This window comes from Rhinoraja longicauda, chromosome 2, assembly GCF_053455715.1.
Source record: "Rhinoraja longicauda isolate Sanriku21f chromosome 2, sRhiLon1.1, whole genome shotgun sequence".
Lineage (NCBI taxonomy): Eukaryota > Metazoa > Chordata > Chondrichthyes > Rajiformes > Arhynchobatidae > Rhinoraja > Rhinoraja longicauda.
Genome location: NC_135954.1, coordinates 60,830,188 through 60,848,275, shown reverse-complemented (window position 1 = coordinate 60,848,275; position 18,088 = coordinate 60,830,188). Strand labels below are relative to the sequence as shown.

Genomic DNA, 18,088 nt, shown 5'->3' with positions numbered 1-18,088 from the left:
GGTGTAAGTGTGTCTTTTGGACTGGAGGCCTGTGACTTGTGTGCCTCAGGGTTCAGTACTGGGCCCTTTGCAGTTTGTTATGGAATCAATGATTTGGATGATAACGTATAAGGTCTAATTAGTAAACCTGGAGATGACACTAAAATGAAGATGGTTATCAAAAAGTACTGTGGGATCTTGACCACCAGGGCAAGTGGGCCGGGAAATGGCAAATCGAGTTTAATTCACGTAAGTGAGGTGTAGCATTTTGGAAAGTCAAACCAGGAAGGGACCTTCGCAGTGAACGGTAGAAGCCTGGGGACTGGGGAGTGTTGCAGAGCAGAGGGATCAAGGCGCACATTACAGAGCAGAGGGATCCAGGCGCACATTACAGAGCAGAGGGATCCAGGCGCACATTACAGAGCAGAGGGATCCAGGCGCACATTACAGAGCAGAGGGATCCAGGCGCACATTACAGAACAGAGGGATCCAGGATGGGTGCAGGAAGCGGCCTATCGGTGCGCATGCTCAGTGCTGCTGGCGGGCCGCCGGCGACCGCGCATGCGCTGTGCTGAGGCGGGCCGCGCCGTTTGCCGCCGCCGCCGCCGCCATGAAGCTGGTCCGGTAAGTAACACAACGCGGCGCAGCGCCGCACCAACTGGGGACCGCGGCCCGGGTCCGGGTCCGACCCCCGCACCAGGGCGAGATTGGTGGGTGGGTGGTTCAGCGGGAGGTCGGGGTCAGGCTGGGGCCCGTGGTCGGGGCCCGAGGCCTAGGCCTGCGATCGCACGAGGCCGGCGCGGTGCTGCGGCAGAGGCAGAGGCAGAGGGAGACCATCGCATCGGCGGCGCTCCCCGCCAGTGGTGGTGCTGAGCTGCCCTGGATAATGGTCGGGGCCCGGAGTGGGGTCGAGTGGGGCCCGGAGGCCGCCGGGCTGCAGTGAAGGTGAAGCAGCGGAGCCCTGTTCGCCATTGATGCAGCTCTCTGCGCGTCCCGGGCATTTCACACGGCCGCCAGTAAACAAAATTCTCGCACTTCTCTTAAATGCTCCCTGGTTCTGGATTCCTCCCTCGATCCTCCATCCCCTAACTGAAATTAGGGGAAACATTCTTGCAACATTTGTATCAAGGCCCCTCAAAATTTAGTTTCACATTCCTCCAAGGAGAGAATATAGGGCCAGCTAGCTGTTGTTTCTCATAAGACAATCCTTTATCCAGGTATCAAGTTAGTGAGTTTCTATCAACACCATCCAACGCAAGCATATCCTTCAATGAAAGCAAGAAAATGTACTTGATGTAGTGATCTCCTGAATATTTCCCCTTCCAATAAATTACTTGTATGCTCGATTTGTGTTCTGTGCAAGCAGACAGCAAGATTGTTTGCACAACAGCTTTCTGTTATCTCAACCCATTCAGAGAATATTCTGTTTTTCTATTTCACCACTGCTGGTTCATCTTGTCAGATATGTTCATTCATTTTGCTGACCTGCATCTCTGCATACACCACTTAAGTCATCAGTGTAAATATTTGAGCCCCTGTTACAATTTGCCAATGAAAATGAGCCACCTGTCCTGATTCTTTTTAGACAATTTCTTTTCCATTTCTTTGCTGTGATCTTTTATGAGATTGAACATAGTTACATAGACAATAGGTGAAGTAGGCCATTTGGCCCCTCGAGCCAGCACCGCCATTTAATGTGATCATGGCTGATCATCCACAATCAGTACCCTGTTCCTGCCTTCTTCCCATACCCCTTGATTCTACTAGCCCCAAGAATTTTGAATGCATCCAGTGAATCGACCTCCACTGCCTTCTGAGGCAGAGAATTCCACAAATGCAAACTCTGTGTGAAAAAGATTTTCCTTGTCTCAGTTCTAAATGGCCTACCCCTTATTCTTAAACTGTGGCCCTGGTTCTGTAGTCCCCCAACATCAGGAACATGTTTCCTGCATCTAGTGTGTCCAATCCCTTAATAATCCCTTAATACTCTGCTGACCCTCGTCATTCCACCGCCCCCCTGCTGGCCGCATCCGTCGCCTTACCTAAGACCCAGACTCAACGCCGGGTCCACAGTCCCGACAAGGCAGAGTCCAACAGCACGTGGTCCACTGGATCTTCCCCTTCCTCCTTTAGCCAGGTGGCCCCAGCTACTCCCCTCCCATACAATGGGGCGCATGTCCCCCTCCTCTCTGAAAACCAACCATCCCCCCAATAGATATTGCCTTGTCTCCATCTGCTCGCCTGCCTTCATCCGACCCCAACCTCCACACTTGCCGGGTGTTAACCATCCCCTCCCTGACCTCCCCCTTTCAGATACCGAATGGTCTGTCCCCAGCAGAGGCCTCACCTCTGTTCCTCTCCGCCCCCACCTCAACGAGTTCCTGGTCTGCCACGATGTGGAGCTCTTCTTCTGTCGCTTCTGCCTCTGGGCCTTTTTCCATGGGATGGAGTCCTCACCACCTAATCAATGACCCATCTCCAGCGGAACCCCTCCTTTTGGACTCCCCCAGTTGGCCATCTACCTTCATTAGATCTTTTCATTTCTAACTGTCGGCGGGACATAACTGCCTCAAATTTTCCACTCCCCTTACTTACTCTAACCTCTCCCCTCCTGAACGTACGGCCCTCTGCTCACTGCAGCAACCCCGACTTAGTTATCAAACCTGCCGACAAGGGAGGTGCCGTGGAGGTGCGCTGACCTCTGCCGGACTGAGGCCAGATGACAACTCAGACACCTCCTCCTACTTATCCTTGGACCATGACCCCATAGACGAGCACCAGGTCTTAATCTCCAAAACCATTACCGATCTCATGTCTTCTGGCTCTCTGCCCCCTAAAGCCTCCATCCTTCTCATTCCCCAGCCCCGCACGGCCCATTTTTACCTTCTCCCCAAAATCCACAAACAGAACTGTCCTGGCAGACCCATTGTTTCTCCCTGTTCATGTCCCACCGAATTAATTTCCACCTACCTCGACTTCATCCTCTCACCCCGGTCCGATCCCTCCCTACCTATGTCCAAGACACCTCACATTGCTCTCCGTCTCCTCGATAACTTCCGTTTTCCAGGCTCCCACTCCCTTATCTTTACTATGGATGTCCAGTCACTCTACACCTCCATCCCCCACCAGAAGGGTCTTAAAGCCCTCTGTTTCTTCCTCGACCGCAGAACCAGCCAATTTCCATCTACCAATATTCTCCGCCTTACCCTCATCAACTTCTCCTTTGACTCCTCCCACTTCCTCCAAATCCAAGGCGTAGCTATCGATACTTGCATGGGCCCTAGCTATGCCTGCCTCTTTGTAGGGTACGTCGAACAATCCCTGTTCCAGGCATACACTGGCCCTATCCCCGAACTCTACCTCCGCTACATTGATGACTGCAATGGTGCTACCTCTTGTACCCATGCAGAACTCGTTGACTTCATCAATTTCACCACTAAGTTCCATCCTGCTCTTAAATATACTTGGACCATCTCCGACATCTCCCTACCGTTTCTGGATCTCACCATCTCCATCACAGGAGACAGACTAGTGACCGACTTCTACTACAAACTCACCGACTCCCAAGGCAATCTTGACTGTACTTCTTCCCACCCGGTTTCCTGTAAAAATTCTATCCCCCTACTCCCAATTCCTCCATCTAGGCCGCATCTGCGCCCAGGATGAGGTGTTCCATACTTGGGCATGATGTCCTCATTCTTTAGGAAACGGGGTACCCCTCTTCCATTATAGATGAGACTCCTCAATATCCTGCAGCTCCGCTCTTGCTCCCCCTCTCCTTATTCGTAACAAGGATAGAGTCCCCCTTATCCTCACCTTCCACCCCATCAGCTGTCGCTTTCAACAAATTATCCTCCAGCATTTCCACCACATCCAACGGGATCACACTACTGGCCACATCTTCCCATCTCCACCCCTTTCTGCTTTCCGCAGAGACCGTTCCTGCCGAAACTCCATGGTCCACTCGTCCCAAACCACCCCCTCCCCAGGTACTTTCTCCTGCAACCGTAGGAGATGCCACACCTGCCCCTTTACCTCCCTCCTTGACTCCATCCAAGGACCCAAACAGTCTAAGTGAGGCAGAGGTTCACCTGCACCTCCTCCAACCTCATGTATTGTATCCGCTGTTCCAGATGTCAACTTCTCTACATCGGTGAGACCAAGCGCAGGCTCGACGATCGTTTCGCTGAACACCTCCGCTTAGTCCGTCTCAACCACCCTGATCTCCCGGTGGCTCAGCACTTCAACTCCCCCTCCCATTCCCAATCTGACCTGGGCCTCCTCCATTGTCAGAGTGATGCCCAGCGCAAATTGGAGGAAAAGCACCTCATATTTTGCTTGGGCAGTTTACAACCCAGCGGTATGAACATTGACTTCTCTAACTTCAGGTAGTCCCTGCTTCCCCTCTCTATCCCCTCCCCTTTCCCAGTTCTCCCACTAGTCTTCCTGTTTCCGACTACATCCTATCTTTGTCCCTCCCCTGACATCAGTCTGAAGGGTCTCGACCGAAACGTCACCCATTCCTTCTCTCTAGAGATGCTGCCTGACCCGCTGAGTTACTCCAGCATTTTGTGCCTACCTTCGATTTAAACCAGCATCTACAGTTTTTTTTCCTACCCTTAATAATTCTATATGTTTCTATAAGATCCCCTCCATCCTAAATTCCAGTGAATACAAGGTCAGTCGCTCCATTCTTTCATCATATGACAGTCTTGCCATCACGGGACTTAACCTTGTGAACCTACGCTGCACTCCCTTAATAGCAAGAATGTCCTTCCTCAAATCTGGAGACCAAAACTGCACACCATACTCCAGGTGTGGTCTCACCAGGGCCCTGCACAACTGCAGAAGGGCCTCTTTGCTCCAGTACTCAACTCCTCTCGTTATGAAGGCCAACATTTAGCTTTCTTCATTGCCTGTTGTACCTGCATGATTACTTTCAGTGACTGATGTACTAGGACACCCAGGTCTCGTTGTACTTCCCCTTTTCCTAAACTGACACCATTCAGTTAATAATTTGCCTTCCTGTTCTTGCCACCAAAATGGATAAAAGTGGATAATGTACACTATCACTATGATTCAGACATCTTTTAAGCCCACAGAAATAGCAAACCATGTTATTTCATTTAAACAAAGACATTGTAGATAATCGTTATCTCATGAAACAGCACATTACTGCATCAGTTATCCTCCTACCTACTTAGATTTTGAATGCTAAATGTATAATAGTGCAGTTGGAAATTAGTGCAAAAAATATATAATGCAAGGGAAAAGCTGTTTGTGTTCTGCAACTGGCAAGCTGTTGGTATTAGGGCAGCACAGCGGGTAAGCTGGAAGACAGCCCTGAGTTCAGTCGAGACCTTTGGTGTTGTCTGTGTGGAGTTTGTATGTTCTCCTTGTCACTGAAGGTTTCTCGAGGGGCACCTGTTTCTCCCTTATGCCAAGGTTGTGCAAGTTGATGGGTTTATGAGCTGATCTAAATACCCCTTGTGTAAAAGTAATTGGTAGAATCTGGAATTGATGGGAATGAGGAGAGAATAAAAAGAATGGGATTAATGTAAGATTAGTGTAAATGAGTGTTTGGTGTGGGCTTGGTGAGCATTTGTCTGTATCTTTTTATGGTATTAAATATAGTTTAGGATTCTCCATGGTAGACACAAAATGCTGGAGTCAGCGGGTCAGGCAGCATCTCTGGAGGGAAGGAATGGGTGATGTTTCGGGTTGAGACCCTTTGTCAGACTGATGTCAGGGGAGCGGGCGGGACAAAGATAGAATGTAGTCAGTGACAGTAAGACTCGTGGGAGAACTGGGAAGGGGGAGGGGATAGAGAGGGAAAGCAAGGACTGAAGTTAGAGAAGTCAACGTTCATACCGCTGGGGTGCAATCTACCCAAGCAAAATATGAGGTGCTGTTCCTCCAATTTGCGTTGGGCCTCACACTGACAATGGTGGAGGCCCAGGACAGAAAGGTCAGATTGGGAATGGGAGGGGGAGTTAAAGTGCTGAGCCACCAGCAGATCAGGTAGTTAAGACGGACTGAGCAGAGGTGTTCAGTGAAACGATCGCCGAGCCTGCGCTTGGTCTCGCCGATGTAGACTTAGGATTTTCCATGTTGAGCTGCACCAATCTCAACTTTCCTGTGGAATATTAATATCTCCTTTTTAACTCTTCCAATTGTGACAAGGACTTCTGCAAAATGCTCTCTGATAGAGGTACAAATACTTGTTATTCTAAGGAGCAGGTATCTTCATCCAGTGATAACGTTAATTTTTGATCTTTGTGACAGATTCCTACTTCTCTGATTCAAGTGCTGTCTTGGGGAATGGAATGGATTAAGATGTGCAGACTATACGCAGCTATATGTATTCATATACATATATATGATTCCATTGGAACTGGTTCAGACTTACAGAACTTGGGGCACAGTGGAACTTGCTCAAAGAGGATAGAGAGTTAAATCTAAGACATAGGACTAGTATCAGGCCATTCAGCCCATTGAGTACTCCCCCATTTGATCATGGTTGATCTATTTTTCCTCTCTTAGCCCCATTTTCCTGCTATCTCCCCCATAACCTACACCCTCACTAATCAAGAACCTATCAATCTTCACTTGAAAAATACTCAGACTTGGCCTCCATAGCCATTTGTGGTTGTGGCAGAAGTGTATTATTCTGGCAGGAGATCTGGGACCTCCGTTGCTTGTGATGTATGTAAATGACTTGGATATAAATATACATGGGTTGCAGACTACCAAAATTGGTGGAGTTGTGGATGGTGAGGAAGGCTTTCAAAGTATACATCGGGGTGTAGATCATCTACAGAAATGGGCAGAGAAATGTCTGGCTTAGTGTAATCCAAGCTAGGGTGAGATGGTGCACTTTGGTAGATCGAATGTAATGGGAAAGTATACAGTTAATGGCAAGACCCTCAACAGCAATGAAGTACAGAGAAATCTTGGGGTCCTAGAACATTGCTTCCTGAAAGAAGCAACACAAGTAGATAGAATGGTAAAGAAACCATAGTATGCTAACCTTCATTGATTGTAGCATTGAGTATAAGAGTCAGGAAACGATGTTGCAGCTTTACATGACTTTGGTTAGACCGCTTTTGAAGCATTGTGTGCAGTTCTGTCTCCCCATTACAGGAAAGATGTGGAGACTGGAGAGGGTGCAGAAGGTGTTTACCAGAATACTATCTAGATAAGAGGGTATTACCTCTAAAAAAGAGGTTGGACAAGCTTGGATTGTTTTCTCTGGAAAGTCAGGGTTGGGGGGGAGGGGGGCTGATATAAATAGATATAATTATGAGAGGCATTGAGAGGGTAGATAGCCAGAACAATCTGATGGTTAGAACTACATTCACTGAGCCAGTTATAAAATGGTCCTTTATAACAAGGGTTAACTGCATTTGCTTTTCTTTGCAATCTTCCTATGTGGCAGTTTGAAATTGCCCTAACATTGTCATGAACCCTCAAGATTTCTTGTTGATGAACCTCTTTGAAACTGTGGTTGTTTTGTCTACCCTCATTATTCTGATGAAAATGTATTATCTTTCTGCATTACTTTTCATCAGTTAGGATTTTTAAATTTTATCTCATCTGGCAAAGTCACCTGGGTCTGTTTTGACTCCTCGTGTCATTTACTACATTGTCAAGTTTTACGAAGTTTACAGACTTTGAAGTTATACTTTGAATGTCAGGTCTCGGTCAATGATATACATGAAAAGGAGCATGTGGCTGTCATGTTAACCTTTGGAAATCACTGTATATTGCCTTTGGCTTTCAGATCAATTGGTCACCACTCGTGTCTATTTTTCACATTGCTACTGTTCCTTTAATTTTTTCATCTATAGTTGTCTTACACAATAATCTTTATTTCTCTTCTACTGGCCCAGAGTTCATCCACACTTCCTAAAGCAAGCACCCTATCAGTTATGTATTTGCACATTTGATTGGTCCTTGACCATTGCCAGATGTTGTGGCCTAGTGATCCTATGTTTCTCAAATGTTCTCTCACTGAACATCCATCAAAGTAATATAATGATACTAGACCGAGGTGGACCCATTGGGTAAAAATCTCTCCTGCGGGCCTCTCCTGGGGCAACCCCCCCAGCCCCCACTGACGATCCTGCAACATCCGGCAACCCTCTCCAACTGACGAAGCCCGTTACCGGGCAGGGAGTGTCCCCTGGGGCCGTGAGGGGGGTCAGGGAAGGGGAGAAGGTGCCACTCACCTCAGCCCCGTGCAGCCAGCGCTGCAGCCAGAGCGAGCCGTGGACCCAAAGCCTCTCCTGCATTGGTCTAGCACCCTCTCCCCCCCCCCCACCCACTCCATCCCCCCCACCAAATCCATCCTCCCCCTCAACCCCCCTTAAAACTCCCCCAAACCGTTCCTGCTTTGGTCTAACACACTCCCCCTCCCCTCGCCTTCTTCTCCCCCACTCGCCCTACCTCCCCCTCCCCCACTAGTCCCACTTTCAGGGATCACTTTGATAAGTATATCAATTGAAATAATTGGCTGCACGTTAATGAAAAGTTAAGAACAGTACAGTTTTGAAATATAATGTGGTCATGTAATCTCTCCCTATTGGGTGGGTCATTGAAAATTGAATTTTCAAAAAATATTCACTTTACAAAGGCTGGAATTTTGAAATCTTTTCAAACTTTGCCAAATTAAACAACAATTTGTTCAGTTTTAGTTTCATTTTTTCTGATTAATGCAACGAAGAAAACACTTCATATGCACTGAAATTTCATTCATGATAATTCATTGATAAAATGCCCGTCAGCTTAAAGGAGCTTCTTAAAGGCCAAAATTCAGTAAATTTGTTTGTATTTCTTGAAAAACAGTACCATTGTTCACACTTGGCTGAGTAACATTGGGAATTTCTCTTTATACAGATTTTTGATGAAGTTGAGCCATGAGACGGTGACCATTGAGCTGAAGAATGGAACACAGGTGCATGGAACAATCACAGGTATCGTAACAAGCTAAGAAACTTAGACGTGTATTTGAGGGTTTGTAATCCTCAGGTGGGAGTTAATTGAATACATTCTGGCAAAAATAGTTAGACCGAGTAAAGGTGATCATAAACCGACTGAATTGTTGTAAATGTGAAATTGAATTGAATACATTATATTAGCCAAGTGTGTTTAGATACAAGGAATTTGCCTTGGTGCTTTGCTCACAAGTAACAACACAACAATTAAGAATAAAACATTAAGATTAAAACATTATAGTTTAAACATGTGAAGAATTAAATAAAATGCCATTTAGAATGAAATAAATAGGAAAAGGAGGCTAATAATAAAATAAAGTGCAAGAAATATTAGGTCTGGCAGCATCTACGGAGAGAGAAGCAGAACTAATGTTTCTACTTCTGTCTTGTTTTAGTAAAAAGTCAGTTGGTAAGGGAAGATCATCCAACTTCAGTGAGAATTTCCTCCTTCAGTATTTTCAGTGAGATTTGTTATTGGGACATAGGATGACAAAATGGTTTGGACATGTTTTGCCTGAAGGAGGAAGTCGTAATAGAGTCAGACAGCATGGAAACATGCCCTTTGGCCCAGCTTGTAATGGGGAGTGAGAAGTTGGTGAGAAGGGATGGGGGGGAGGGAAGTTGAGATAATTTCTTGAATATGTCTGTTAAAAGTTTTCGTGCTCTTTACGCAGACGCATGGAGTTTTCTAAATTGTTAAATGTAGCCCACATAACTATTAAATTTGCACAGTGTGAGCCCATTGCCCAGCTACTAGCCTGCAAATATGGACATTGTTTTGAAGTCAGTTGTATCATTGTTAAACGTACTCATGCAATGTTGGTTCTCATCTGTAGATGCTGATGCTAATGCATAGTTTGTTTCAGAGACAGAAATTGCATTTATATACAGCCTTTCATATTATTACAATATCCCAGACTGATTTGCTTCCAGTTTCCTCACCATGGCTCCTGTGTGTTGTTTTTAGTTTGCCACAGTCAAGTTAAATAGCAATGTGATAAATAATCCAGTAATGTGTTATAATGGCGTTTGAGAGATCAATGTTGGTGGGAATGTCGGGAGAACATCCTACTTCTTCCAACTGTGCCATGAGATCTCTTATGTATGGCTGATTATCGCAGTTGGGCCTTTATGTTAAGGGCCCAACTGTTACCTGATGTATTCAAGAGAGAGTTAGATATAGCTCTTAGGGCTAACGGAATCAAGGAATATGGGGAGAAAGCAGGAATGGGGTACTGATTTTGAATGATCAGCCATGATCATATTGAATGTCGATGCTGGCTCGAAGGGCCAAATGGCCTATTCTTGCACTTATTTTCTGTTTCTAACTGTAACAGTTCAGTACCATAATTTTGATACTTATTCCTACTTCTGCTCTTGGGTAATACCACATCAGTGCAAGACAGTCAGACTCATCTTAATTGGTATGTTTAAGGAAGTTGAACCTAACCCAGAGGAGGAAGCTTGTCCCAAGTACACCAGGTAACTAGTCCAAAATGTTGGAAAAGCCTTTTTGAAAATACGCGACAGATTATTATTTGAATTTAATTCTAGGAGTCGACGTCAGTATGAACACTCACCTGAAAGCAGTGAAGATGACGTTGAAGAACAGAGAACCCATACAGCTTGAGACCCTCAGTATTCGAGGAAACAACATTCGTTACTTTGTACTCCCTGACAGCTTACCATTGGACACACTCTTAGTGGATGTTGAGCCGAAAGTCAAGTCAAAAAAGAGAGAAGCAGGTATGGGGTTGGCAAAGTGATTAACTGAAAATGTTTTAATGTAAACGTTAAATTAGATTTTATGTTATAGGATTATATTGGTTAGCAATCTCCTTCCACTGCGAGGATCTAGATTTTTGTCTAGCTCAAACCAACGAATTGTTGCCTCCCTAGTTTTTAGAATCATATCTTGGTAGGTTTAAGCTAACTTGGAGGTCTTAGGGTCAACAGCATGAACACATGTGACTGGTCGGAAAGATAATAATGCTGAACCTTGAAGGAATGATTTTCTATGGTTTAGTTAAACCATTTCTGGGAGAGGGCCAGTTCGAGTATTTGAATCAGTCCAAAGAGATGTTTGCTTGAATGTGGAAATCAGATTTATTTCTACACTGCTTAATGTGTTACACTTTCTGACCTATTAAGTTGAGGCATATCACATTCTCTATCACAATATACAAAATGCTGTCATTTGAATTGTGTACACCAGACTAGTTGCAGGTCATGGGTTGAGTTTTGAATTGTTGCAAATTTTCACTTTTTTTCAATGTACTTCAAAGAACCCACTCTCTTAAAAAAAAGTATTATTGTAAGCAGTTTGGATGATGATGATTACTGATTTACCACCATTTTAATCATTTTAATAATTACAATCATTTTAACACCAATGTACATGTCAAAATTGAGACAAAGCCAAAAGCAGTCGTGGACTGCTGAGGAATATTTATATTATTTTAATATCTTTTTCTACATTTCCATATGCGAAAGATTGTATTCACTGGAATTTAGACGGATGAGGGAGGATCTTATAGAAACATATTAAATTCTTAAAGGATTGGACAGGCTAGATGCAGGAAAAATGTTCCCGATGTTGGGGGAGTCCAGAACCAGGGGGTCACAGTTTACGAATAAGGGGTAGGCCATTTAGGACTGAGATGAGGAAAAACTTTTTCACCCAGAGAATTGTGAATCTAGAATTCTCTGCCACAGAAGGCAGTAGAGAGGCCAATTCACTGGATGTTTTCAAGAGAGAGTTGGATTTAGCTCTTAGGGCTAAAGGAATCAAGTGATATGGAGAAAAAGCAGGAACGGGTACTGATTTTAGATGATCAGCCATGGTCATATTGAATGGCGGTGCTGGCTCGAAGGACCGAATGGCCTACTCCTGCATCTATTTTTCTATGTTTCTATGATGTAATTGCACATTGGAACAAATACTTGCATTTCGGTGACTATCAGTTCATGGTAGAGTCAAGTGTCATGTTAACAGATTGAGCTAGCCATCTCAAACTAATTTCAAAGTTTTAAAATATTGTTAATTATTCCAATGTGGGGGTCATTATTTTCTCCCTGACATCATGGTTCCCACGTTTCCAGGGCCAGCGACAAGAAGTATGTCTCTGTTAAATACATCCCATGGACCAGAGACCAATCTCAGCCTCAGCCCTGAATTAAGGAGACCTGGTGGCCTCCTCGTGTCAGCTTTATATATATTGTAAGCAGGTTGGATGGTGATGATTATTGGCCTTGTTCTACACAACTGTTTCATAAATGATATCATGGTGACGTTGGGGTAGAGCAGTGCCAGAGACCTGGGTTCGATCCTGACTACTGAGTTTGTACGTTCTTCCCGTGACCTGCATGGGTTTGCTTCCGAGATCTTCGGTTTCCTCCAAAGACGTACAGTTTTGGAGGTTTTACAAAATGCTGGAGTAACTCAGCGGGTCAGGCAGCATCTCAGGAGAGAAGGAATGGGTGACCCTTCAGATTTGTACCAGCATCCGTAGTATTTTCCTATACAGGTTTGGAGGTTAATTGATTTGGTGGTAAATGTAAAATTGTCCCTGGTGTGTGTAGGGTAGTGTTAATGTACGGGGACCGTTGGTCGGTGCGGACTCGGTGAGCCGAGGGGCCTGTTTCCACGCTGTACCTCTAAACTAAACTGAAGTTTTACTTTTTGTAATTACAAAAAATTCCTGGGCATATAATGCTGCAGTGTGACCACTGTATTAGCATTCATTCTTACAATTGGAAACTAAGGTTTCAAAATGCTTTTATTTGAGTAATAAAGTCTGCACAGATTCATGAAAGTGTACAATTGTAAATGCACTGGTGGATCAGTTCAACCAGGTATTACTTTTGTATGAAAATAATAAGGCAAATTTTTCTTTTTAACTAACTTGGGCTTTTATGTTTTGACTTTCAGTTGCCGGTCGCGGCCGGGGAAGAGGCCGAGGCCGGGGGAGAGGCCGAGGCAGAGGGAGAGGTGGACCAAGGCGATGATGTTCTTTTCCATCCTGTGGAGGCGGTTACTATTGATGTTTGTAAAAGTTTTGTTTACACAAGCATTTTTGCATTATTTCTGTTTTTAATAAAGTCCGTTCACATCATTTTATTTTCCACTATTCAAATGATTAAAATAAGGCAATACATTATTTTTATGTTTTCACATACAGATCTGTTGATCTGTCTGAATAGCTAAATTTGCCAAGATATGAATGAAGCCACCTAATCATTCACAATAATTACCTGTACTGTTGTTGACACATTACTTTGTGTGTGTTTTTAAAGTGCATGAATCTTCTCCATAGGTTCCCCACCCAGCTGGAGTCCAATCGCTTTCTCTTAATTTATTCTGCATTGACTCAAGCTTAGTATCACAATCACTTTTGAAAAAGGGGTGGCTTAGTTGGCATCCTCATTAATTTCTGTCATATGCAGGTCAAACAGACAGATAAACCAACATGGCAGCTGTGGACTTGAAATGAGGAGGAGCCACAAATTAATTTTTTGTATTTACACTCAGTTTTAACATGTTTTGGTATTAAACAAATATTTTCACTGATTGAAATATTTTACATATGTACATTAGCGAGGGACAAATGTTTACATAACCGTTAAACAATAGTGTCGTCTAGTATAGAAAAAAGCAAATATTAATAGACCTTTTGTGAACATGAATGAATGAATGAATGACCTTTATTGTCATTCAAAATGAATTGAACGAAAATCATTTGCCATGCAGCCACAACAGTACAGAGTAAAAGACACAAGACACACAATTTTAACACAAATATCCATCACAGTGACTCCTCCAGACACCCTCACTGTGATGGAAAGCAAGAAAATTTCTTCTCTCTTCCCCCATGCTTCTCCCACGAACAGATAGTTCGACTTCTGCCGAGGCGACCGAGGCTCCCGACTCGCGCAGCCCCCGCAAGGAGATGGAAGGTCCCGCGGCCGAGCCGCGCCGGGCGATGAAAAGTCCCGCGGCCAAGCCGTGCCGGGCGATGGAAAATCCCGAGGCCGAGCCGCGCCAGACAATGAAAAGTCTCGCGGCCAAGCCGCGCAGGGCGATGGAAAGTCCCACGGCCGCGCCGGGCTATGGAAGGCCCCGCGGCCAATCCGCGCCGGGCCACGGTCCTGCAAGTGGGTCGATCAAGCCCTCCAACGGGGTGGTCGAAGCCGCCACGGCTGGAGCCGGTCGCCAGCCAGGGACCTGCGAGCTCCTGATGTTGTAGTCCATAGGGCCCGTGGCCGAGCCTCCGGAGGTAAAGCCGCAGCCTCCGAAAGTCGGCCAGCTCCGAGATGGTAAGTCCCGGCCCTGCGACTGGAGCCCTCAGGATCTATCCCAGCTGGAGGGCGCCCACTCCATGGTGTTAGGCCGCAGCGCCACGGAGATACGACTCGGAAATGGGTCGCATCTCCGTCGAGGAAGAGATTTTTTTTAAAGAGAGGTTTCCCCCACCCCACCACCACCCCCCACATATACACAGCTAAAAATAAACTACTACACACATCCAACACATAGACAAAAAAAGACAGACTGCCAGCGAGCCGCATGGCAGGGCAGCCATCTTGATTGCTGCATGATTTCCTTGTTATGTGCTCAGATACAAAAATATTATCCTTTATACAAGACAAAACAGTACATCCCAACAGAGATTCCAGAATGGTGTGCCATATCTTGTACAAATGGAGTAGAGCCTTCACATACAGGTTGTATATCTATGTATATACATAGATATACATTATTTACATCGGCGAAACCAAGCGCAGGCTCGGCGATCACTTCGCTGAACACCTGCGCTCGGTCCGCATTAACAAAACTGATCTCCTGGTGGCCGAGCACTTTAACTCCCCCTCCCATTCCTAGTCTGACCTTTCTGTCATGGGCCTCCTCCAGTGCCATAGTGAGGCCCACCGGAAATTGGAGGAGCAGCACCTCATATTTCGCCTGGGCAGTTTGCAGCCCGGTGGTATGAACGTCGACTTCTCCAACTTCAGATAGCTCCTCTGTCCCTCCCCCTCCTCCTTCCCAGATCTCCCTCTATCTTCCTGTCTCCCACCTATATCCTTCCTTTGTCCCGCCCCCCTGACATCAGTCTGAAGAAGGGTCTCGACCCGAAACGTCACCCATTCCTTCTCTCCCGAGATGCTGCCTGACCTCCTGAGTTACTCCAGCATTTTGTGAATATATCTATATATATCTATATATATATTTATTATTATCTATACTACTAAAACTCAGATCTTGTGAATATATATATATATCTGTATATGTGATTTCGCCAAAAACGGTAAACCGTGGCGCTACAATTTTTGCACCGCCTTAATCACCACTCTCACGACCGGTCGGAAATGATATTTTCATTTAATTTGGTCGTATATATTTTAAGTTACAGAGGTTTTAAAGTTTACGCCATTTAATTTCTAACCGATTTATTGAAGGTCTTCAGCGTGTGACGTCACAATGCCCATGTGAGATGAGCTCGCGCTGCCCCCCCCCCCAATTCATGCAGATATATATAAATATATTGGTATGTATGTATATCTCTCTGAGAGACAAGTGGACCTGCAGCCAAAACGGTTAACCACGGCACCACAATTTCAGTGCCACCTTAATCACCACTGTCCTGGCGACTGTTTATAACAAGTTTTATTTCAATTGGTTGTATCTTTTTTAAGTTAGAGACATTTTAAAGTTTAAAACTTTAATTTCTAAACATATTTTTTCAAAGTGCTGTACGTCTGACGTCGCCACGCACGGCCTCTCCTCACTCGCACAAACAAATTGGACGCCATTAGCGGAGCCGCCCGCCCGCAATCAGGGGCTCCCCTCTATTCTCTCCCCTCGCTCTCCCACACCCGGGGGACACTGCCGAGCAGGAGGGAGATGGTCGGACTGATGGTCCGCTCATCCTTCCCTTCAACCCACGGAGTCCTTGAGTCCCCCCTCCCGCCCGGGCCCAGCACCGTCACCGCAAACAGGCCGCATCGCAGTGGGCAGCTTCTCCTCCTTCAGCGGCCGCTGCCACCGATGACGGGGTCGACCAAGGCTGCTGCCACCGACGGCCCGTCGCCACTTCAGACAGATGGCGGCCTCATCACGCTCCGCCATCTCGTGCGTGCCTTCCGCCGCTCCCCTCGCTTCTCCCCCCTCCCCACACTCCCAGACCGGCCCCGCCCAACTCCAGTAGTCCGACCTCCGCTGCCTGACTCCAGTAGTCGCACCTCCGCTGCCCGACTCGAGTAGTGCGGCGCTCCCTCCTCCCTGCACGATCGGTAAGTGCCTTTCGCCGCCAACGGCTCCACGGAGGGGAGGGGAGTGGACGTGGGGGCCGAGTGGGTGGGGGTACGAGGGGGGTGAGGAGAGAGTGGGAGAGGCGGGGGTGGGGGAGGAGAGAGGGTGTGGTGGGGAAAGTGGGGGGAGAGTGAGGGGCTGGGGAGGAGAGAATGGGGGGGTGGGAGCAGAGAATGGGGGGTGGGGGGAGATTGGGGAGGGGGACGGGGGTTGGGGAAGAGGGAGTGGGAGTGGGGGGGAAGGGGAACAGGGGGTCAGAGAAGAGGGGAGGAGTAGAGAGTGGGGGTGGGAGGGAGAGGGACTGGGGAGGGTGGTGGTGGGGGGGAAGAGAGTGGTGGTGCGGGGAAGGGGGGGCAGTAGGCGGGGTCAGGGAAAGGGGCAGAAGGTGGGTGGGGGGAAGGGGACAGTGAGAGTGAAAGGGGGAGGATGGGGTGGGGGAAAGAAGGTGGGGGTGGGGGGAAGAGGGGGGAATGGGGAGAGTGGGGGTGGGGAAGAGGGGACCGTGGTTGTGGGGAAGAGGGGAACGTGGGTGTGGGGAAAAGGGGAGGAGGACAGTGAGAATGGGGTTGGGTCGAGTGTGTGGAGGGAAGGGTGCGGGGAGGAGGGGTGGGGTGGAGGAGAGAGGGGGGGTGGGAGGGAGTGGGACGGGGCCTGGTGGTGGGGGTAAGAGAGGGGGTGGGTGGGAAGGGGACGGGGTCAGGGAAGTGGGGAGGGTGGGAGGAGCAGACAGTGGGGGTGGGAGGGAGAGTGAGACGGGGGGGGGGGTGGTGGTGGGGGAAGAGGGGATGAAGGTGGTCAGTGGAGGTCAGCGAAGAGTGGGGGAGGGAGGGAAAGGGGGAATGGGTGGGGGAAGAGGACTATGAGTGAAAGGAGGAGAGAGGGTGTGTGGGTCGAAGGGGTTCGTGGTGGAGGGGCTGGGGAGGAGAGAGGGGGAAAGGGAGGAGAGAGGGGGAAAGGGGGAGGAGAGAGTGGTGGAAAGGGGTGGTGGGGAATGGGGGGGTGGAGGAGAGTGCGAGTGGGGGTGGGACTGGGGAGGAGGGCAGGGTGGGGTGGGGGGAAGGGGACAGCAGGGGTGGGGGGAGGAGGGGGTGGTGGTGGGGGGATGAGAGAGTGGTGTGGGGAGAAGGGGAAAAGTGGGGGGCATGGAAGATGTGACAGTTGGGGGTAGGGAGGGGGGGGATAATGGGGATTGAGTAGGGGGTTGAGGGTGCTACACCAATACAGGAGAGGCTTTGGGGGCAAGGCTCCTCGGTCACACCGTCTCCCCTTCCCTGTACCGCCTTTAATTGTACTCCCCCTCCCCTGGAGGAGCACGACACCACAGTGAAACATAGAAAATAGGAGCAGGAGTAGGCCATTCGGCCCTTCGAGCCTGCACCGCCATTCAATATGATCATGGCTGATCATCCAACTCAGTATCCTGTACCTGCCTTCTCTCCATACCCCCTGATCCCTTTAGCCACAAGGGCCACATCTAACTCCCTATTAAATATAGCCAATGAACTGGCCTCAACTACCCTCTGTGGCAGAGAATTCCACAGATTCACCACTCTGTGTGAATCATCTCGGTCCTAAAAGACTTCCCCCTTATCCTTAAACTGTGACCCTTTGTTCTGGACTTCCCCAACATCGGGAACAATCTTCCTGCATCTAGCCTGTCCAATCCCTTAAGAATTTTGGAGTGAAGGAGAAACAAGATGGCCACTGGCAGGATGGTTTCAGTGGCTCCCTGTCCCCGTTCCCCTCCCCCACCCCATTCCCCCCTCATCACCCCCCCACCCCCGTCTTCTCCACCCCCCCCCCG

General features: G+C 47.6%; 1 protein-coding gene across 1 annotated transcript; it reads left to right on the top strand.

Moving 5' to 3' along the window:
* Positions 1-383: 383 nt before the first annotated feature.
* snrpd1 (small nuclear ribonucleoprotein D1 polypeptide) lies at positions 384-13,491 on the top strand. Its single transcript, XM_078428169.1, has 4 exons — positions 384-603; positions 8,878-8,954; positions 10,530-10,721; positions 12,907-13,491. The coding sequence occupies exons 1-4, from the start codon at positions 590-592 to the stop codon at positions 12,981-12,983; spliced, it is 360 nt and encodes a 119-aa protein (XP_078284295.1). The 5' UTR covers positions 384-589; the 3' UTR covers positions 12,984-13,491.
* The last annotated feature ends 4,597 nt before the right edge of the window (positions 13,492-18,088 follow it).